The sequence below is a fragment of the Parus major genome, chromosome 14 (assembly GCF_001522545.3).
Source record: "Parus major isolate Abel chromosome 14, Parus_major1.1, whole genome shotgun sequence".
In the NCBI taxonomy this organism is placed as follows: domain Eukaryota; kingdom Metazoa; phylum Chordata; class Aves; order Passeriformes; family Paridae; genus Parus; species Parus major.
This window is the reverse complement of record NC_031783.1, coordinates 64,881-87,063: the sequence shown is the minus strand read 5'-3', so window position 1 is coordinate 87,063 and position 22,183 is coordinate 64,881. Positions and strand designations below refer to the sequence as shown.

Genomic DNA, 22,183 nt, shown 5'->3' with positions numbered 1-22,183 from the left:
GGGAAGAGGAAAGCAGAGTACGCCCAGGGGAGCTCTGGAGAACCTACTGTTACGGGAAGCTACTGATTTTATAAATTTAAGATGTTTTGGAGCTGATTGGAAATGTGTATTTCTATTGCCATCATCTGTAATCATCCTCAATTGCAGATGACAGCAGTTCTGAGAGATGTATTTCAGACTTTAATTCTGTCAAAAACAGATAGGTTGCTCTACACATGCCTTCTGCAGTGTTCTGCCATTTTCCGAAGGAGAGGTTGGTTTGTTAGTCAGGATACAGTAATGGACAAACCTCATCCTGAACAATTTGGGTGATTTCTCTGTTCTTCTGCAGCTCCATCTTCCCAAAGTTTAATTTCCCTTGAGTCATAGCTGAATTGAATTGTTAAACACACTTGTTTCAACTCTCCTTGTAGTGCCTGGGACTTTAGTTAAAGGTCTCTTTTATGGACAGCTGCTGGTTTTGGGCATTTTTGCTTATTGTCCCTTTCACATCTTCAAGAAATGCTTTGAACGTTGTGAAGAATGATTTGATTGCCAAGGTGGACCAGCTGTCTGGGGAGCAGGAGGTGCTGAAGGGAGAACTGGAAGCAACAAAGCAAGCCAAAGCCAAAATAGAAACCAGAGTCAAGGAGCTGGAGGAGGAGCTAAAGAGGTGAGTGATTACTCCCCTGCCCCAAGGAGCTGGGAGTGAGGAGTGGTAAGCCCATCTCCTGTTTTACTCTGTTTCACTCATGGGGTTAGCATTGACATCCAAAGGTACTTTAGAGAGCACAACAGGGCAGGATTAGTATTCTGAAGCAGCTAAAAACCCAGATGCCCTGGAGTGAAGCATTAAAGGTTTAAATTTGCAATTAAAAGGCAATCAACCAACAACAACCAAAACCACCCAAAGAAAGGGAATTTCAAAACCAATAGTTTTGAAGGAAACTGCCAAGAGCTTGATCCTTCTGGCAGCCAGGCTCTGAGACAAGTGAATGCCCATCCAGTTGCTGAAAGAGCTCATACAGGGTTACACAAGAAATATCTAAATGCCTGTATCAGTTATTGTTTCATTGCTCTTGTAAAGACTGTGAAGAGGCAAAAGAGTTTCTAAAGTCTGATACAGGAAGATACTACTTTTTATCTTGCTTTCAAACTAAAGAAACTAAAACCCAGCAAAGCCTGGGATGGTTTCACATCCATACACACAAATCTGCCTTCTGGAGCTCGGAGCAGAACAGTTTCATTGTGGCTGTCTGTGCTTGACTGCAGGTGCTCTGGGCAGAAGACACAGTTTATTCTCCAGCTGGTGAGAATCTAGAAGGTGCTGTAGTCTGAGCTCAGAATCACCAAGAATAACACAGTCTGGTCTCTTTGTTGCTCAGTATCACCCTATATTAGGAACGGTGAAGTAGTATGGCATGACTCTATTAGCTGTCCAAGAGAGCAAAGTTTATTATTCTTAATCTTCTTTTATACACATGTTCAACAAGGTCTGAGAGGTAAAACTCTTATTGGTCATTAAAGGTACACATTGCCATCATCTGTTAAGTGGAACACCGCCCCTTGACTGTTTTCCTAAAAACCTGCAAAGATTGTTGTCCTTTACCAAGGACTGTTTGGATTCTTTCTTATGCTTTCTCAGGCCAGAATGAGAAACCTGTGTGACTTAGTTTCACACAGGCTCTGTGCTCCCTGCCTGCTTTCAGCATCCATAGTTCAGAATGTCTGAAATGGAAGTAGTCTTTCAAGGGAGGTTTTTTAAATGCCTTTTGTAATGCCTCATAAAGTAGGAGATCAAAGAAAATGAAAGCACTTATGTAAATACTTCCAATATTTTTTGACAGGGCTTGGTGTTCTTTATCATTTTGGCAAACTATTCTTCACATTGGGGGCTTTTTTCACTGTATTGAATCACAAAGAATCAGAGAATCTACTGAAATCAGAAGCATTTTAGCCAGCATTTTCCCTGTTGGAAATGGCTCAGTTCTCATCAAATATTTGAATATCAAATATTTGAACGTAGATGCTGGTTCAGAAATAGAAACTGGCTGGATTCTTCCAGTGATCAGTATTTTGGTGCTCACAACAAATGTTTGAAAAAAATGGGGTGAGGTCAGTGAAGCTGTTAAGAGTAATGTGCTGGAAGAGGGAAGGAAAATGCCAGAAAAGCATCTCAGAATTTGTATACTTGGTACACATGGTTTGAGATCACCCCCTTGTGATGGATGCAGTCAGACTTCCCATAGCTGGTTCTCTTCCTGAAGCCAGCCATGGTGTCACTTGCTGTTTTGATCCCTTTCTTCCTGTTTTCTAGAGTGAAATCTGAAGCAATTGTTGCCCGACGAGAGCCCAAAGAGGAGGTGGAGGATGTAAGCAGCTATCTCTGTACAGAATTGGTATATGACATTACTAAAATGCCTGTGGGGAAAGGGGGTTGATTTACTTTCCTATATTGCTTCGTGTATATGAGTCCTGAGATGCAGATTGATGTGCCTTTGTTAGCAGTGAGGGCGAGGGTGGTGAATGGGTTGTGGCTGATGAGCATGAAATCCCTTCATACAACTTTCAAACCAGAATCTGGCACAGAGGCGCAGCCGACCCAGTGGCAGTACTACTGTGCAGGATGTAGTTTCTCCAGCTGGGTGCTAGAGCACTGCCCTGTTCAATACCATCCTAATTTAGAATTAAAACCTAATGTGAAGTAAGGATTCCCTCAAGCTGTTATGATTGTCAGGCTTCTCCAGAAGAGCCTGTCCCCATGTTGGCAGTGAAGATGTAGCTGTGAGGACATCATGCAGTGAAATCCAGCTTACGCAGCCAGCTTTGCAACGGTGACTAGCACCATGTCTTAGTGCTGTGTTTTCCTTGTTAATTCTTTTCCATATGCCAGTACTGCCTGTTAGAGCGTACAGGCAGAGAAGGCTTGTGGGCTGTTCTTCTAGGACAGCTCTTGAAACTGGTTTGGCTGGGATAGAGGCTTTTCAACAAAGACCGGCTTAGCTGAAAAAAAGGCAAATCAAGCAGTAACAAGATTGTACTTGTAAATGTCCCTGCTAGAGAATTCAATAGAGTAATAATAAGGTAAAACTTACCAGTGTTACTGTTTTCTTTCTTACACAAGGTATCAGAGCAGGTTCTGTTTTAGCCTAAATCTTTTGACTTAATTGGAGTGAACTTTTTGTCTGTTGAGAATTTAGGTAGATAGGAACATTTTCAGGTTGTGGTCATGAGCTGCTGAAGAGAGTTGTATTTGTTTACAGCTGAACAGACAGGAGGACCGGTTCTTTTTATAATTTAAAAAATAATTTATAAATTCCATTTTGTTTATACAGTTCTTGTTTTGACTAGTTATACAGATTTGATTCAAAGTCTAGGGAGGCTAGAGGGTAACTGGGTTAATTTGTGGTGTTCCAGCTCTCAGTAGCACTTACCATCCAGGCTGAACTAGGGAATTGCCACAGTGTAGCACAGCCCTGTGCCACCTCCTAGTAATGGGTTTCCAAAACCCATGCAGTTTTTATTTTGGGCAGATTTTTTCTGCAACTTAGTCATGTTGTTCTCATTTTCCACTCTTCAAAAGAGGCTTTCACTCCTGTTGTTCCCAACCCAAAGCTGCCTGTGCCCTCATTGGAAGGTCAGGTTGTCTCACCAAAGAGGAAAAGGCATTTCCTTAGTTTCTTCTATCCTGTCTTTATCCATCTGTACTAACAGAATACCTCCTTCCAGTCCTCCTGAGGGGGCAGATGGCATTATGTGGTGCGCCCTGCTGCTTGTGACTGGCTTTGCTACTGAATTAAAACTTTGGTTTCCAAATTTTTGGACCAACAGGCCACTGTCAATTCTTACCATTCCTTGCAGACTATCAAAGCACCTTGTGGGCAATAGTCCTACACTGAGGTGTGTATATGGGAGGGCTGTGTGTTCAAGTTGGTGGTGATTCTCATTCTAATTTCCATGGGTTTGCTGAACACCCAGAGGTTCGTGGCCATAGTTGGGAGCTCACTGTCTGAATTAGCTCCTCATATGGGGAAATGGGGTGAAATCAAGCAGGACAGGAGAAGAACTAACAGATATGTGTCTGTCCCCTGACTTGCCCGGTACTAACCTCAATCCCATTCCATCTTTTGTTTGCTGAAGCAGTGCTCCTCCCCTCTGCAGGACAACATTCCCATTGCCCAGCGCCGACGTTTCACCCGTGTGGAGATGGCCCGGGTCCTGATGGAGCGCAACCAGTACAAGGAGAGGCTGATGGAGTTACAGGAGGCTGTCAGGTGGACAGAGATGATCAGGTGAGGCTGGGTGTTGGGTAGAATCCCTGTTTAGGACAGAACCTGTTCATGTTTTACCTTGTGGTCAATGCAACCCCTACTAATATAGGGTTGAGAGGTACTGGGAGTTTTCCAGACTGTAGATGCTTCTCTCCTAATACCAGTTCTTTCTCTCTTGAACCTGGGCTGCAAATCTTATGTTGCCACCATTATTTGGAGACAATGGACAGTTGTTTGTCTTGCTTGTTTCTTGTGTGCTTATTAAACTGGGAGAAGCTCTTGGGAGGAGTATTGCTTCTGATTGATGAGTTCTAAAGGCTACAGCTTGAAGTGACTCTAATGCTGGGGTCCCCACACTGTCTGTGGCAGACAGTGTTACAGAGAATTGATAAAACTTCATGTTAAACATACTTACTTGCTTTTCACCTCAGCATTGATACTTAGAGTGGAGTGGTGTGCTTGCATTGAAGACCAGTGCATGTCCCTTTCCCCGGTGTCTTGAAACAAGTTAGAATGAATTCTGACTTTCAGCATGGCTTCCTTAATGGACATGACCTCATGCTTGGCAGAGATTAACTTGGTTCTGCTGTTTGTCCATAGAGCTTCCCGTGAGCACCCATCCGTCCAGGAGAAGAAGAAATCCACCATTTGGCAGTTGTAAGTTCTTTGGTGGTTTGTGCAAGATAAGGAAAAGGGGGAGTGTTGCTGTTTCTACTTTAGACAGCAACTTAGTAGACTCTGACATTAAAGTCAGATAGAAGTGTTCTTGACTTAACCCTTTTGCCTTCAAGAGCTTCCTTTGCCCTTAGTGAAATTAAAATCAGATCTCACCATGCACACTGATTTTGTTTCACAAGCTGAAAAAGATCATGAGTATCCTGGAATGGAAACTTCCATACATTCACAGTCAGTTGTAATAGGTACCTATTTCTGGAAGCTAAAAACACCTTGTGCCAATCAAACCAAGGATGTAGGTCTGGGTTTAAAGTAGAGCAGTTTTTGTGACAGGCTTACAGCCTTTGATCGCAGCCTCTTGCTTCCCCTTTTGTGTATCTATGATGCCTGTCTCCCCAAGCACCTTTTCTCTTACTTGTTGGTCTTTTTCTGTCCCTAGCTTCAGCCGTCTGTTCAGCTCTTCCTCCAGCCCTCCCCCAGCAAAGAGGACCTACCCCTCTGTGAATATCCACTACAAGTCTCCCACCACAGCGGGGTTCAGCCAGCGGCGCAGCCACACCATGTGCCAGATCTCCTCCAGCAGCCGCACCCTTGAGTTCTTCCCTGACGAGTGAGTTGCAGGGCTGTGTGCCAAGCCAGGCTCCCCTGCAGCTCTCCTAAAGAGCAGCAGTGTTCGAAATAAGCTGTTTTCTACTTTGGAAACAGTGTGTGTGATGTTAATATGTCTCTATTCTCTGTGGTTTATCTCTGTGAGCTTTCACTCACCAGTTACTACATGGATGGGTTCAGCAAACCTTGTCCTCCCAAACATACAGTACCTGTGGCTTTCCAGGCTATGATGAATCATCTCAGCAGGGACCACTGGAGCTCAAGTTGACCCCAGTCTAGTTCTGCACTTGTATTTGCAGACTGGGATGGAATGAAGGAGGGTTTTTGTGTGGCACAATGAAGGAGGGTGGAAGTGTGATGGCAGCATCAGGACAAAGGGATGGAATGTCTGCACAACACTTTTGACAAGGGGTTTAAGTGAAGATAAAAGTTCTTTCTGCAGTACATTTAAGTTCCAGTACTTGGTTTTAATCTTAAGCATGCTAAAAATGAGCCTCTGGGTATTGCTACTGCAGTCTTACCCAAATTCTTTGTGTTGCTAACATGAAAGGAAGAAAACTCTTCAGTGCTTTGCAAGACTTGACAACATGTTCCACCATGGAAAAGGTTGTGTGGTTTCACATGTTTTTATGGAAGGTCTTTGTAGAATGTGGTGGTAAAGTAGGATAACTTCCACAATAAAAAAGATTTGTTGAAAAGACACTGGATCTTGTAGAAGGGTAAATTTAAATGTTTTAGATACCCACTGCTCTTACTCAGTCTTTTTCTCTAATGACATCTAAGTATTTCCCAGCAGTGCCTTACATAATGGGGCTGCCCACAGGATTTAATTTTTGTGCTGATGTTGTTTGTACCTCAGATGATACTTTAAAAACCTTTTGAGGGCTGGGGCCTACAAACAACATTTATTTACATTAAAACATATCTAAAAGCTCACAGATAAATTTTTGGTTTAACCTTTGCCAGTGCAAAGCTGGAGTTGTTGGAACCAGCAGTTAGTGCGCATTTTCCTTGTCAGCAGAGAAAGCTTAAAAATGAACAGAAAAATTCATAGTTTACTATAATGAGGAAAGGAAGAACTGAAAATGCCTTCCTGATGGAGACATTAGATTAATAAATTGTAACAGCTCAGCAAAAATCGGTGTGATCTCCTAGATAGTTTTCAAAAAGGATTATTTTCTGTTTCTGAAGGGCTCTTGGAACATCATAAGAGGTGATGACAATGCCTTGGCTTGCCATATCACTCAGGTGACTGAACTGCCTGTATCTGCTTCTCAACAGTTTTTTTGTTTCTGATTCCCTACATCTATTTTCACAGCTGGATTTGGTTTTCTGTGTGTGCCCTCCCCAATACTGGCCATACTCCCTTCACCCTCAGCTCCTCTCTTTAACCATCAGCTGGGTGACAGTGTGCTTCTCTCCTCAGTGACTGTACGTCCTCGGCACGCCGTGAGCAGAAGCGAGAGCAGTACCGGCAGGTCCGGGAGCACGTGCGGAACGATGATGGGCGGTTGCAGGCTTGTGGTTGGAGCCTCCCAGCCAAGTACAAGCAGGTAGGGACCATGCTTTGGACAAGCTGAGTGGGATATTAACTAAGGACCCTAGTCGTAAACTATTTGATTTAGACCTACCATGTGCATATTTTGTTTGTATGATAACTGTACAGACCAAATTAATGTTCTGTATAACTCCACCAAAGTCAATGGAGGGACATTCCTCTGCAAGAAAATACTGAAACCGAAAAGTACCCTAAACTAAAAATACCTTAAACCAGAGTCCAGTTGGTTTTTTTTGGTTTTTTTTTTTTAAAATTGTTATAATTGGACTGGAACATTAGTTACTTCATTTATAATCTGATAACTTTAACAGTCATTTAGTATGAAAAACAAATGCAGTTTATGCTCACTTCTTCCTATCAGTAACACAAAATCAAACAGCATCAGCCTCATTTGTTGTTAAAGGCCTCACTTTTAACTGGTCAGAGACCCCCTGAATGGGATGAGCCTGGCAGCATGGCTTGAAGGTTTCAGGCCATAGAATCATTAAGTCTGGAAAAGACCTTTAAGGTCATCAAGTCCAACTGTCATGATGGAAGGGACTGCTAGTGTCCTGACTCTTTGCAGGGAGCATCCTTTCTCTTATCAGCAGAGCAATATGTAGCCTCTGTTTGCCGTCACTGGGGCACTGATGATTATAAGATGTTCTCTTGGGTGCGCTGCTCCTCTTAAGGACTCTGTTTCACACAAGATATTATAGGAAGTCTCAGCAGCAGCCACCTCTGGTTGGTTCTGCCATATTGATTCTACCTCTCTTTCCATATCCTGGTGTTTGCAACTTTATACTGTCTTTTTTGTCTTTTCTCCCCCTAGCTGAGTCCCAATGGTGGTCAGGAAGACACTCGCATGAAAAATGTCCCTGTGCCTGTGTACTGTCGCCCACTAGTAGAGAAGGATCCAACTATGAAGGTATGTTGTTTTTGCTTACCATGCAGTCCAGAAGGGGGACATGAAATAAATAAGCAAATAATTTAGGTCACTAATCCTGCAGTTTTTACAATTTATATTCTTTTGACAATACGTATTTCAGATTCTATCTTCCTTTTTCTGAATGGTGGTTTGCAGTGAATGTAGGAAAAAGTATTTTAGGACAAAATTCTCATCTGGTTCTGGTTGCTAGGTCCCCTGATGTTTTCTGACATCTTTTGCTTTTTTGAGATAATTCATCAACAACAGCAACATTTTATGCTTCTAATGCTTTTGCTAAGACTCCTCAGGGTGTAATGGAAACTGATATAAAAATTCATGAAAATGACCAAGTGAAAGCAAAAACATATTTTATCACTCCTTAGGTTTTACTGTTGACCAGAATTTATTGGTAATAGGCCAGTATTATCTGGAGCAGATTTTTGTGAAGCCATGTCTATTAATACTAGAATGTTTTGAGTAGAATTGCAGTTGGGCATAAGTGGTCAGACTTAGCTGCTGTAACTGATTGTTTTGAAATAGCCAGTTTGTCATTACTTCATTCAGAGATGATTTTCATTAGTCATCCTGATGCTTAACTTGTAAGAAAAAATTTATGCTGTTGTTTCTAGAAGGTTCTAGGTATGATCTTTAGATAATGTTCTGTGCAGCATCTTTCTCTTAAGGTTTTAGATAAATCTAGTATTTGTTTTTGTAGTCCTGTTCCAAGCATTCTCTTAAGAAGCTCTCTGGAAATAATTCATAGGAGGTTAGCTGGATTTGATTTCAGAAAACTGCTTATGTGGTAGCTAAACCAGCAGACTTTTTTCCACACTTCCAGAGATGGGGCAGCCACAGGCTTCTCTGGGCAACCTGTGCAAGGGCCTCACCAGCCTCACACCCTCACAGGGAAGAATCTTTTTCTAATACCTTATTTAACCTGCTTTCTGTCAGTTTGAACACAATAAGCGTCTGCCATGTCCTGGCTTGCTTTGCTGCAGTGGCTAAAAAGCAGTGAAGTTGCTGGATACAGAGATCCTCTGTCTTACCTTCATCCAATTGGATATCTTCTAGTAGAAATCATCAAGATCTGGTGTTTCCAACTAAATGTTTTAGATGTTTGACATTTGACAGTTCTCCACAAAGGTAACTAAATTCAAAGAGACCAAGGACCCTGCAGAATTCTTAGTTCAGATTCCTGCTTCTGTTTCTTAGCTGTGGTGTGCAGCTGGAGTCAATCTCTCAGGATGGAGACCTTTGGAACAGGAGCCTGGGAATGGACAGAAACTAGATCCTGGGCATGATCCCCTCACCTGTGATAGGGAAGTGGAAGGCGAGAACAACAAAAGTAATCATACATCTCCTGAGAAAAAAAAGGTCAGAAAATAAAATGGATTTTTTTTCCCTCCAATGTTTTTTCTCATTTCATCCCTGCCATACCCCCTCTCTCAGTACCTTTGTACTATGCCATAAAATATTCTTGTACTTGTGGGGCAGTGTTGTGGTGTGCTAGCGCTTCTGTAACTTTTGGTGTGATTTGGGAAAAATCATCTAGTATAAAGTTTTCCAGCCTTTGCTTTTGAAACGTTTGGAATTTTCAATAAAAACCTAATTAATAAGGTCAATTAAATGCTTGATGAGGTTGCTAGGAAAATTACATAGTCCTCATCACTGTAAATTAAAAAAACAATAAATACATTGAGGCAAAGCTTTTGTTAAAAGAATAGAGTCTGTGAGTCCATTTGGGCCTTTTGAGATTTAATCCATTTCTGTTTTTTGGCAGTCTTAAGTGATTATTTGGGGCTTTTTTTCCTATGTAAAGAACTAAGCTGTAATTTGCAGATAATAATACAATATTTTATGCTGTCTGGTTTGTAGGGTTTTTCTCCATACCTGTCTTACACTGCTGCCTTATACTCTCCCAACACCAGCTTGCTTAAGCTGATCAGTTGTCTGCATCCCAGATTCATGGCATTCTGAATGACGTGATGAATATTCAGTGATACATTTTTCAGACATCTCAACAGAAAAATTAGTGACGAAATTGCCCTTGCCCTAAGGAATCAGGCACGCTCTTTGGCCAGTGCTTTGGATACTAGTGCAGCAACATGAATGGAATAAAATTAATAAAAATAAAAATTAAAATATAACTGATTAGACAACTACATAAAAGAGAAAAATTTCTTTTATAGTTCTACTGTAGAATAGAATATATAATTTAAAATAAATTATACTGTGTGTAAATATTGCCAAGCACTGTTTGGCTCAGGTTGATCCAAGAGGACTGCTGATCATGCCTGTGTGTGTCTACTCTCCCAAAGGCAAAGGAGCTCCATGAGATGGATGCCACATCCAGCCGCGTCTGGATCCTCACTAGCACACTGTCAACCAGTAAAGTTGTGATCATTGATGCCAACCAGCCTGGCACAGTGGTGGACCAGTTCACTGTCTGCAATGCTCACGTGCTCTGCATCTCCAGCATCCCTGGTGAGTGCAGCCCAGGCTGGGGTCTGCATAGGGTCACTTGCCCCACTGAGGAGTAACAGATGTCCTCACTTTAGAACTAACCCCTGGGATTTGTTGTGTTCTGTAATGGTTCCTCAAAATCATAACCTAGATGTTGCCTTCCTGTAGGACTTTTCTGTGGAGATCCCTCCCTGTTCAGAGTTCAGTAAGTCGTTTCTTTGGTACACAAAGGGTGTTTTTTGGAAGCAGGAGTGAGCCTTGTCTGGTGTGGAAGGGCTCTGTACCTGCCTTGGATGCTGATACTAGGCATGAGGGGATCTGCTGTGGATCAGGCTGTTGATGGATGCTATGGTGCCTCCCCAGGGTAGTGAACCACAAGGATCAGAATTTCTCATCATTAGGGTGACCTCAGGAGTACAGCTAGATTATATTAGCAGTGACTGCTTGATTTACATGGGAACCTGTTCTTTGCCCTTCAGCGGCCAGTGAGAGTGACTATCCCCCAGGTGAGATCTTCCTGGAGGGGGAGGTGAATCCTGAAGAGTCAGCCGGAGCAGATGGTGTCTTGGCAGGGATCACGCTAGTGGGCTGTGCAACCCGCTGCAATGTGCCACGAAGCAACTGTTCCTCGCGTGGGGACACACCTGTGCTGGACAAGGGACAGAGTAAGTTTTGGGATGTAAAACTTAGTAACATTTCAGTTATGGCTAGTCCTGTATGAGCTCATGGTATAAGAGCCACATCTTCTTGTCCCCAAGTTAAGCACTTCAGAGGCCTCCAGAATTTTGTTATTATGATACAGGGGTACCAAGGGCCCTTATGGTACATTTATTTTTATAGCAATCCTTTTTTGTTTGATTCACATGCTCCAGCCTGATTGTGGGAGTCATGAAGCAGAGTATTTTGGGCGTGTGAGATGTTTGCCCTGCTACAGATGCAGCTGTTCTGATTGCTTTGTTCCCTGAGCCTTGGAAAGCCAATTAAGCTCACATGCAAATCATACTGCTGCCCTTGCTGACTCCGTACTGTAGTGACAGTCTTGGAGCCCTTCCAATGCTGTGCTGTGCTAGTCACAGATTAGGCCTCACTTTCAAATAGTGTGTATTCCCATCCAGGCAGAAGATACTGGATGAGCTGCTGCTATGTCTGTGGCACATGGTCAGGGCTTGATTGAGTTTGGCAAGGGAAGATAAATCAAAAAATCGACAGCCTGATGTCTACATAGTTAACTCACCAGCCTATTCTTCAGAATGTCTCACACTGTTCATTGTCCTCCAGATGAGGTGGCTCCTGTCTGCAATGGGAAGATCAACCAGTCTCAGTCTACTGAGGAAGCAACAGAGGCTACAGAGGTGCCGGAGAGCAGTGCCAGTGAGGCAGAGCCAACACAGGCCCGGCCTGGGCCCCTCACCGAGCACGTGTTCACAGACCCTGTCCCAGCCCAGGCTCCCAGGCAGAATGGGTAGGTGGGCTGGGGTCAGAGTAATGGTTCTGTTCTGTAACTAATCAATTCTGTTTTCGTAAGCTTTGTGATAAGAGAAGCAATCAGCATGATCTGATAAAGTGTTAGTCTTCTGTCAGTTTTGTGCCCAAATAATATTACAGATGGGATAACAGGGAAAGAAAAAAATAAAATGAAAGCAGATGTGGCTCAGCCTGCAATTGAAGGTGTCAGCTGTTAAAATGCAGATATTTGACCTCTCACTATGAATTTAGACCTGTGGTTAAGGCAGATCTCCCAAAGTATGTGTACACTTCATGTTCTTATTGAAGGAGCTTACTGATATGTGTATAGAAATGATTATTCTCGTAGTACCTCTGATGTGCTGTAAAATAACCAAGAAAGCGTATTCACCACTCAAAAGCTCTTAAGACAAATAAAGGTGATGTGATGGCCTGAAGAACAGGGTGGAAGTCATGGATAGAGATTGTTCTCGAATGCCCATGATGTTCTGAGTTTTTTCTGTTGAAGCTGGAAATGAACAGAGAAAATATTTTTTGTGTAATAGTCTTGCTAAACACTCAGGGTCTGTAATTTGAAGTATTTTTGTAAGGGGAAGAGAAAGGAAATACTGTAAATTACAGATTTGCAGTTGAAAACTACTGAAGAGAACGAAGCAGTTTGTGTCTTCAAGGGCCCAAACCTGTCTGTGGGTGCCAGGCTGTGGGTTTAGGTGGGCATTCTGTGCACTGCTGCTGCAAAGTCTCTAACATGGTTCTTTTGCTTCTTCAGGGAGAATGGACAGCTGAAGATGGAGCCAAGCACAACACTGCCAGATCAGGAGTCAACCAGGGATGCTGGGACCTGCACCAGTGCCTCCCCCACCATGTGGCTGGGAGCTCAGAATGGCTGGTGTGTTCCCCTTGGGCTGGTAGATCTTTGTGTCACCTCCCTGCTATGGGCTCCTATTTTTCATGACCACACACATTTTGTTCACTGCTTGTTTCTGGAAAAGGTTTTCATTCCTCTTTTCATTGCTCAGCTCACCATAGTCTAAGTGATTTAACATCACTTTCTTACCTCACCTCCACCTTTCCTGCCAGAAAGGAAGAATGAAACCTGGGCAGGCTGAAGTTGTGGGGCCCTGCTGCTAATCTTCCCCCATTTGCTCTCTCTCACAGGCTCTATGTGCACTCAGCTGTGTCCAACTGGAAGAAGTGTCTGCACTCAATAAAGCTGAAGGACTCTGTGCTGAGCTTGGTGTAAGTGTGTGTTCCAAGGGACCCGGTGGAGAAGGTTCAGGGCCTGAGAAATGCTGTAGAGGGGGTTAGCAGCTCTTTGTCGTGGACTTACAGAATCACAGAATGGTTCGGGTTGGAATGGGCCTTGAAGATCCTCTTGTTTAAACTCCCTGCCACAAGCAAGGATACCTTCCACTAGACCAGGTTGCTCCAAGCCCTGTCCACATCCCCAGCCTTGAACACTTTCAAGGATGTATCAGCCACAACTTTTTCTTTGCTTTCCTAAGTGCATTGTTTTGTGAGAGAAGTTTCCCAAGGTTTTTTAATGGGAAAGCCTCATACCAACCCATTTTCCTGCTCAGTTGCAGTCCTGACCCAATTCAGTAAATACATGACTAGCAATATCAGGAAGAAGTGGGGCAAAATTTCACTGGGGGGTAATTTGGGGGGAATTTGTTGAAATTGATGGTGTTTGTATTATGAAGGAGAAGAATTTCATCAACAGAAAATTTACAGATGTGATGATCTTACTGCAGTGAAGGTAAGAGGTGTAACCTCTTGCAGGATGTTCCTGCAGTGCAGAACGGACTGGGAATTTTGGAGACACTGTAAAGATGGTGTGTATGGATGGCAGGAAGAGTTTTTGAGTCCCTCACGTCTACGGCATTTTTTATGTATATACTATTCTGTTATTTCAGGCATGTGAAAGGGAGGGTCCTGGTTGCTCTGGCAGATGGAACACTAGCTATATTCCATCGGGGAGAAGGTAAGAATCAATGTAATAGAGAACACAAAAATTGGCTGAAAGTGTAGCAGTGGATTAAATGCTCTTCTAAGGTGAGAAAGTTGCTGGCTGCTGGAGTACAAACACTGAGTTAAAACACATAGCTATTGTACACATAATTGCTGTCCTAAACCATCTCAGATGTACTCTAATACCACTTCCTGAGCTTTTCTGAACAAAAATGTGTGTATGTGCATATGTGGAGTAAATTTGACACTTTTAGGAATACATATGCTGTGCACTTGTTTGGGATACACTTAGTAAATTCAATTTCTGATCCTCTTCACTGCTGTGGGTTTTGTTTCCCTTTGTGGCTTGAGCAGTTTCTTAGCTGTGTTCACATCGGACAACACATGGTAATTTGCTAACTGTGACTAATGTTGTCATATAAAGAACTTAGTTATTCACTGAGTAGCAGTTCATTCAGCAAGCAGAAATAGAGAGATTTCTGGGCTTGTGCAATTCAAATTTCGATGAAGCTTTTGTCATGAGCGCAAGCCTGACCATTGATACATCAAGATTGTTCCCATCAGAAATAAGATAAAACTTCATGACGTAGAGGCCTCCTGTCTGTGAAGGACACAATATCTGGTTAGTTAAAAATAAGAGTGAGAGGAGATTTGATTCCTTTTCCTGGATTTGACACTTTGGAGGAATTATGTTGTAGGTCTGTGATGTGAGGAAGCCTCAACACGAAGACTGTATGGCCCATTTCCTTTTAAGTTGCTGCATAGTCTTCCCTCTTCTCCCACTGGTTTTGTTGTACTTGTTAGAGAAGCCTGTTCACTTCCTTGCAATAAAGGATGTTTAAATTGGCCTGATTTGAGAGCTGTCGGACACCAAACTAAACTGTATCGTTACATGTTTCATAAGTGTAAGGCTGTGTCCCCAGGAGTCATGGGAAGGTCACAGACATAAGCAAACTGAGCATTTGAGTATCAGCTAAGCCTATATACCCAGATATATATAGAAAGTTAGAGGATTCTGTTGTATGCTTACATGTCATGCATGTATGTTTACATGCATCTTTCCACACTTGTTATCACCTTAGATGGTCAGTGGGATCTCAGTAATTACCACCTGATGGATCTTGGCCACACTCATCACTCCATCCGTTGCATGGCTGTGGTCTATGATAGAGTCTGGTGTGGCTACAAGAACAAAATCCATGTTATCCAGCCGAAGACGATGCAGATTGAGGTAAGAGAGCACATACGTGTTTATGGGTGCACACACTTATGTTGTAGTTATTCTTACAGTTGTTCTCTGCTGCTGTGTGTAAAATTCAGAACATTTGGGTTATCATTGCTGACCACAAGACCAAGACTGTCAGTCTGGGTCATGTTATGATCTAATCTGCCAGGGGATATTTGTTCCTTCCTCCCCTTGCAGAGCATAATTCTATCAGTCTAAACTGAGAATTTTCTTTGCCTTTACTGGGGAGTCTGTGAGGTCATGTACTGTTCAAACATAGGTGTTTGTTTTACAGTGACTCTTCACGTATAATCTGAGGCTTTTCCATATGTAGGCATGCATTAGCTTTGTTTAAATTAATATTTGGTTAAGAAAAAAGAAACTACTTACAGAAATTATTTTTCTGAGAAAAATTGTTAGAATTTTTTTTCTGGTGCTTGAAAAAAAACTAATAGCTGGCTAGTTTTGAGAATTAATAATTTATTAAACTATTTGGAAACTGTGTCTGTTTCTGTGAAATTCACATTTTAAAAACAGGCAAGGCTGCTCTTGCTTTTAGTTTTGAGGAAGTAGAGTGTTGGTAGGGCCAGCCCCATTCTGTTTTGGCCTGTATGGCCTGGCAGGGCCAGGCCGGGCCGTAGCAGTAGCTGGGGGAAGGAATGGAGACTGCGGGGCACTGGCCGAGATTAGGCCATATTAGTAGCCTAATATGGTTACTAATACTTCACTAACATTAAGCTTTTTTTTTTTTGGCCTGTGCTGAGTTGGAGTCTGCTGGGCCCTGGGAGTGGCTGTGGGCCAGGCTAGGCTTCTTTTGCTGTGTTCTCTTAGTGGCTGCCAGGCAGAAGGAGGGGCTCAGCACAGTTTATAATTTATTAGCTCCTGCCTAGTAGAAATTGTTACAATCTTTTGCAGGCTTGGGTGAGATACTAACTTTTCTTAGTACATAGATGAGACTTGTAAACTATAATTTTTTGGGGGTGAGAGAAAAAGATAAAATAAAGACACGTAGAAGACAATATAAAGACAGTGAGGTCAGTAAAAAAAAGTCAAGTCCTAAATAGAAGGTGAATGAGAAAATGCCCTAGTATTTGGGCTAAAAGTTCTTTTAGTAAGGCCATAAAAATAGACTATGATACACTAAAATATCACCTTTACTTCATGGGAAAGTATGGGGGGATAGAGTGTTCAAACTGTAGATGTGAGCAGAGGCATCCATTAATGAAATAAAGTTAATGTTAACGTAGCTATGATCTCATGAAAAGTTTGAACAGAAGAAGAAAAATAAGAGTAATAAAGATCCTTTGCTCCCAGGGAGAGAAGAAGAAGACCTCTGTTCCCAGAAATAGAAATAATCACAAAAATAAATAAAAAAACCCTTTACTTTTAAACAGCTCATCCTTAAGATAATACCCCATAAGTTAACATAGCCCATTAATTCAGCTGTGTAAAGCTGTAAAAATAAAAAGAGCTTCACAATTACAGATTTTTTTTCCTGGACAGCTGCTATTTGTGAAAATAAAAAAACTACAAGAAAACTGTTCCTTTTAAAGAAGTCTTCATAGCGTAGCAAAAAAAAACCCAACTCCTCTCCCTACAAGAGCCGATGAAAAACTATTGTAAAAGTAGTAACTAATTTAAAATCCCAGATCTTCTCTCTGCATTGTCAGTTAGGGAAGAAAAAAAGTCAAGGAAAGGGAGAAAAAGGGTTCTGAAAGTTTTAGTCTAATTTTTCTTATTCTTTTAATTTTGTTAATAAAGTTTTCTTCATACCCTTTAAGTTTAAAGCCTATTTTGCCCTCCTCCTCATCCATTTCTCACAACAAAAAATAAATAAGTGCACTAGTAATTTTAGCTAACACTAAACCCACCACATTATTTAGTACATTAGCCAAAAAATTCAGATTAACAAACCTAAACCACTACAAGGCATTCTGGCACAAAGGAACAGTACAATTAGTAAGCCCCTGGGATCCCACTAAAGAAGAAACAATGTTTAGTGCCTTCTGGGTGAAAATCAGTACAATGGTGTTGGTACAAATCTGCGAGTGCTTAAAATAATTCTAATCAAGGAGATAAGAAGTGCTGGATCTGAAGTTCACATTAATGATCCAAAGAAGTTTGATCTTTGGAATTTATCCTGGAGTTTTATGTTTTCTTCTTCTATCAAGTACATTGAAAGCTCTTGGCATCTAAATGTTCTTGCTCCTCAAGTGGTCTGAAAAGACTGTCTTCAAAGCTGCTATACAGCTGCTCAAGCAAAGGATTTTTTTGTGTACATAGTGAACTGCTGGGATCAGCTGTCATTAACACAGCTTTTCTCCAAGATCTTTGGAATCCAAACAAGTGATCTCAGTTGAAAATGGAATGTATGTATATGTGGAGTATAGATAATGGCAAAACTTCTGTGAACTCACGTTGGTTCACCTATTTCAGAAATCCTTTGATGCCCATCCTCGTCGGGAGAGCCAGGTGCGACAGCTGGCATGGATTGGAGATGGAGTGTGGGTTTCCATCCGCCTGGACTCCACACTGAGGCTCTACCATGCCCACAGCCATCAACATCTGCAGGATGTTGACATTGAGCCTTACGTCAGCAAGATGCTAGGTGAGGGTCTGTTGCTTACTGAGCTTAAGGCAGAATTTGCCCAAAGCGGACCTTGCCCAAAGTCATCACTGACTCCCCAACTCTCATTCCTGCTTCCCAGGCACTGGAAAGCTGGGCTTCTCCTTCGTGCGGATCACAGCCCTGCTCATTGCTGGCAACCGACTTTGGGTGGGCACCGGGAACGGTGTTGTCATCTCCATTCCCCTGACTGAGAGTAAGTGACATTATTGAAAGTACTCCGGCATCTCCCCTAAAAAAAAGAATATTTTAGGTGGTACTTGTTCAGCATGGCAGGTGGTTCAGGCAGGCTGATGCTTTCCTGACATTTGACACCATTTAATCATAGCCATGTTCAGGGAGAAGAGCTCAGAGTATGAGCAGCACTGGACCTTGACAGAGCAGTGATGCAAACTGATTCTGTAGCTACTGTGAAACAGGGGAAACAAAGCTTTGGGAATTGTAGTAAGTCTCCAAAAGGAGGCCATGGGATGAGAGATCACCAGGAAGATCTCCCTGGAAATTCTATTTTGGCCTAGTCATCCAAATGTTTCCATAGCAGTGTTTTCCAGAAACTGAGCTTAGAAAAGCTCAATTTACTCAGATTAGGGCTCAGTTTTATCAGTCAAGTAGAAATAGGTATCCTACACCAAATCCAGCCTGGTGAGGGGACCCAACAGTAAGAGTAAATAGGTGAATCTTTGGAGCTGGAAGTTTAGTTGAAGCTCTTACTAGTCCTATTCTGTACCTGCCTGTCAGCATCTTATTTTGAAGGTTTTATCCAGGTCACTATGGGGGAGTAGGATTTCAGGCTGATTGCAATTGCTGTCAACAGAAAGTAGACAAATGTATGTTTTCTCACCAATGCCCGCAGGAAAGCTAAGCAAATACCTCTTGTGTAAAAAGAGCAAACCTCTTGTAATCCTCCTGAAAATCAGGCTTGGAATGGTCTCTGAGGTCAGTGAAGCGGTATGTGCCTGGGATTAACACCAGGAGGGCAGTAACACAGCCCTGTTCATGCATTGCAATTTTGGTCTTGTTTCTAAGTTCCTTTCTGGAGCCCATTGTCTTAAGGCTGCTGTCCTTGTTCTGGGTTAAACTTTTTCCCTGCTGTAAACCAATTACTTTATCTTTGTGTGTTCCTGTAAAAAATGAGGTAAACAAGAAAATCTCACTAAAAATGTAGCAGTGGATCCTTGTGACATGGTCCCTCTCCCACCTCAGATACTATGTCCCTGTATGGTAAGAGCAAAGTGAGCAAGAATAGTGTTAGTATGTTAATAGGAGCTTCTGTGGTGGTTTCTCTAGGTTTTATACTGTTTTTGTTGCCCCCAAATTATCTCCCAGTAATCACCTTTTTCTTCTCTCCCATCCTGCCTGTCACTTCCCATGCCCCTCTGTGTTCCCACTCCCGTCCTGTACCTAGCTGTAGTCCTCCACCGCGGCCAACTCCTTGGGCTCCGGGGTAAGTCCATTGCCTCCCCTCCACAGCTGTCATTCCTTTTACACCCGTCTCCCTATGTAGTCATTCTCCCACCCTTCCATTCTGCCATTCAACTTCTCTCCATCCATTTCTCCTCATCACTCTTTTGTTTTAAGTTGCATTAGAAAAAAGCAACCAGAGACAGTCATGTAAAGTATCCTCATTTCCCATGGCTGTAAATAATTTTTTCCATCTCGTTGTTGATCTTTCTGGTTTTTTGTGTTAAGAATAATTATTCTTCAGCAGTGGTTCCCTTACTGTGGTAGACTGGTTTGAGATGGGGACTGGAAAGTTTCATTGATTCAGAAGCAGGAGTAGAGTGTTCTTCCAGGGTCTCCCTTGCTCATCCTTTGTTTACAAGGTTGTTTCTTTTATCAGCTTCAGGCCAATGGCTAGCAGTGCTATGGCACCTGCCAGCTGTAATTCATCAAACAAGATGTTGAACCCAAGTGGACTTGATAAGCATGAAGAATTGTTTATATTTGTGCCAGTTAAGGCAGGATCTGAATTCAAATTCATGGCTTTCCAGGGTCCGAAATTAGAGGGGCGTTTTTCTCACTTAAAGACATTCATGTGGATGTCCAGATGCATTATCAACACATATCTCCACCTTTTAAAGCATATGATATTAGTTGCAGTAAAAATCCAGATACTGTACATACACACTGACTCTCATTCTTCCGTCAGAGTATTTGTACTTGTCCCACCATCCTGGCTTGAGCCTGATGGGGAAAACTCTCTTTTGTCCAAGTCACATAACTGAAATTCACCCCAAGTTAAGACACAGAACTGCAGATAATTAATGAAGCAATCAACCTCTCTCACAGAAAAGTGAAATCTGCCTGGTTTAATATTGTTCCTGTTGTACTAATATGGGTGCATGCAGAAGGAAAGCATCTCCCACCCCGAGCTCAGTGTACTGGTCTCTGTTGCTTGGTGAGTGGAAACTGTCACATTCTCGGAGCTTGATCATGAGGGATACAGGCACCTAAGCCCTTCTTGGAAGATGTGGATGATGAGCATCTGAAAGATGTTAATTGCTGAAGTAGCTGACAGTCTGGTGTCATTGTTAAATCAAGAAATGAGGAAGGTTCTCACTCCACTTCTGTGATGACTCTGAGTGGACTGAGAGGCTTCACCAGACTGCTTTCAGCAGCATGTGTACTCATGACTGGGCATGAGCAAAGGACTTGGAAGTTGAGCAGCATAACTAATCCAGAGCAGTAATTCTCCTCCAGGGGACAGTGGACACTTTAGGTACCCTGCCAGCTACAAAAGACCAAGGTTGATGCTAGGACAGCAGGTTATTTCTGGAGGCTGGACAGGATCACTGCTAGTGACACCAGTCTAGCTTGCCCCACTCTAAAACAGAGGGACTGTGTAATCTGGTCTTCTCCATCACATCACTCATAAAAGACCTTTAAAGAGACCTGCACGTTTACAGGTTTTGCTTCACAGCTCATGAGTTTTCTCTTTGAGTCCCTTCTGTAAAGGTGACTCAAAGCTATCACTGATGGTGTTCCTGCTCCCTGTCTCCAGCCAACAAGACTTCACCAACCTCTGGAGAGGGCAGTCGCTCCGGTGGGGTCATCCACGTGTATGGTGATGACAACAGTGACAAATCTGCCAGTAGCTTCATTCCATACTGCTCCATGGCTCAGGCACAGCTCTGCTTCCATGGCCACCGTGATGCTGTCAAGTTCTTCGTCTCTGTGCCAGGTAAGGATGTGCACAGTCCTCCCTCAGCAAGGGCATGTCCCTCCACTCTTCTGTAGCAGGGGCTGGAGCTGATCTGCAGCAGACTAGGGTTCAGGCCATGGCTGGCACTTCCAGTGGTTCACACATCTATGTTTAAAGTGGAGTGACTGCCAGATATGACTAGCAGAAAGAATTGCTCTGCACAATATGTTTGTGTGTGTGAACTGTGTGAGGGCTGAGCAGAGGCACTGACAGCACCTCTGTTCTCTCCTAGGCAATGTCCTTGCGACCCTGAACGGGAGTGTGTTGGACAGCCCTTCGGAGAACCCCAGCACAGCAGCCACTGAGACTGAGGGGCAGAAGCTAAAGAACGTCCTGGTGCTGAGTGGAGGAGAAGGGTACATCGATTTCCGGATTGGTAAGTGCCCTTGGTGGGAGGCATCTGGAAAGGTGGTGGGTGCATAGCTGTGGTCATGGAGTAAGGCATCACTGTTGTGGGGAGCCAAAGCAGAAAAGCCCTGCACTGTTTCTCCTGCATCTGGCTGGGAGGGAAATTAAGGATTTTCCTTGCACAGCACAAGGCTGTCAACCTGTGCCCTGTGGCTGCAGTGCCACAAAATTTTGCATTTGCAGATGCCTGCAAAATTGAGGACAAAACAACACACTTTAGAGACAATACTAATATAGGAAGTAATATAAAAGCAGATCTTTAACTGGAGGCCTCCAGGTGCAGTATACACACATGGTATAGGACTTCTATAATTTTGTAAGTTAAACAAATTAATATATTTAACAAATATTGTCCAATCAGAAGAACAGTTGGTTAGGTAATTTTCCCCAGGTTCTGCCCCTCTGGAGTTGGTCCAAGAGCTTATTATGCCTGTGATTTATGGTAAAAAGCAAGGTGTCCTTGGTTAACTAAAGATGCAAGGCTAAATAGTATATCAGGAATGTGTTAGTAGGCTAGCTTACTGTTCTAAAATGTAGGGGAAAGGGGCAGGAAAAGTACTGGGAGCTACCGCCATGCATTAGCAATCTACAAATATATGAAAACTATCATAAAATAGCATCAGTATGAATGGCTTTGGAAAGAACAAATGCATCTGTGCCACTGGCTCCATACATTGCTGCCCCACTACAATCATCTATGCTGCTGAGGGTGCTCTATGTAAAAATTGGCTTCCCTGAAAGGAAGGGTGTTTTTTGCTGCTGCTGGAGCTAGTTTGTCCCATCCATGCAGTCCAGCTTCAGAAAAGAATGGGGTTGCTGTAAATG

General features: G+C 42.8%; 1 protein-coding gene across 30 annotated transcripts in view; it reads left to right on the top strand.

The window, feature by feature from the left end:
- MAPK8IP3 (mitogen-activated protein kinase 8 interacting protein 3) overlaps positions 1-22,183 on the top strand; it is a 73,257-nt gene that overhangs the window by 48,031 nt on the left and 3,043 nt on the right. For 11 of the 30 annotated variants that reach the window (XR_001524097.3, XM_015642766.3, XM_015642760.3 and 8 more), the window contains 20 exons: positions 500-652; positions 2,297-2,378; positions 4,120-4,271; positions 4,851-4,907; positions 5,365-5,535; positions 6,961-7,087; positions 7,904-7,999; positions 9,212-9,373; positions 10,318-10,483; positions 10,942-11,127; positions 11,741-11,924; positions 12,696-12,815; positions 13,085-13,165; positions 13,843-13,910; positions 14,980-15,128; positions 17,559-17,730; positions 17,831-17,944; positions 19,154-19,192; positions 20,750-20,929; positions 21,183-21,326. Coding sequence is in view for 29 of the 30 variants with exons in the window: in XM_015642766.3 (XP_015498252.1) it covers positions 500-652; positions 2,297-2,378; positions 4,120-4,271; positions 4,851-4,907; positions 5,365-5,535; positions 6,961-7,087; positions 7,904-7,999; positions 9,212-9,373; positions 10,318-10,483; positions 10,942-11,127; positions 11,741-11,924; positions 12,696-12,815; positions 13,085-13,165; positions 13,843-13,910; positions 14,980-15,128; positions 17,559-17,730; positions 17,831-17,944; positions 19,154-19,192; positions 20,750-20,929; positions 21,183-21,326 (2,603 nt within the window). In the remaining variant the exon portion in view is untranslated. The remainder of the gene's footprint in view (positions 1-499; positions 653-2,296; positions 2,379-4,119; positions 4,272-4,850; positions 4,908-5,364; positions 5,536-6,960; positions 7,088-7,903; positions 8,000-9,211; positions 9,374-10,317; positions 10,484-10,941; positions 11,128-11,740; positions 11,925-12,695; positions 12,816-13,084; positions 13,166-13,842; positions 13,911-14,979; positions 15,129-17,558; positions 17,731-17,830; positions 17,945-19,153; positions 19,193-20,749; positions 20,930-21,182; positions 21,327-22,183) is intronic. The other 19 variants (XM_015642773.3, XM_015642765.3, XM_015642772.3 and 16 more) reach the window with 8 other exon arrangements.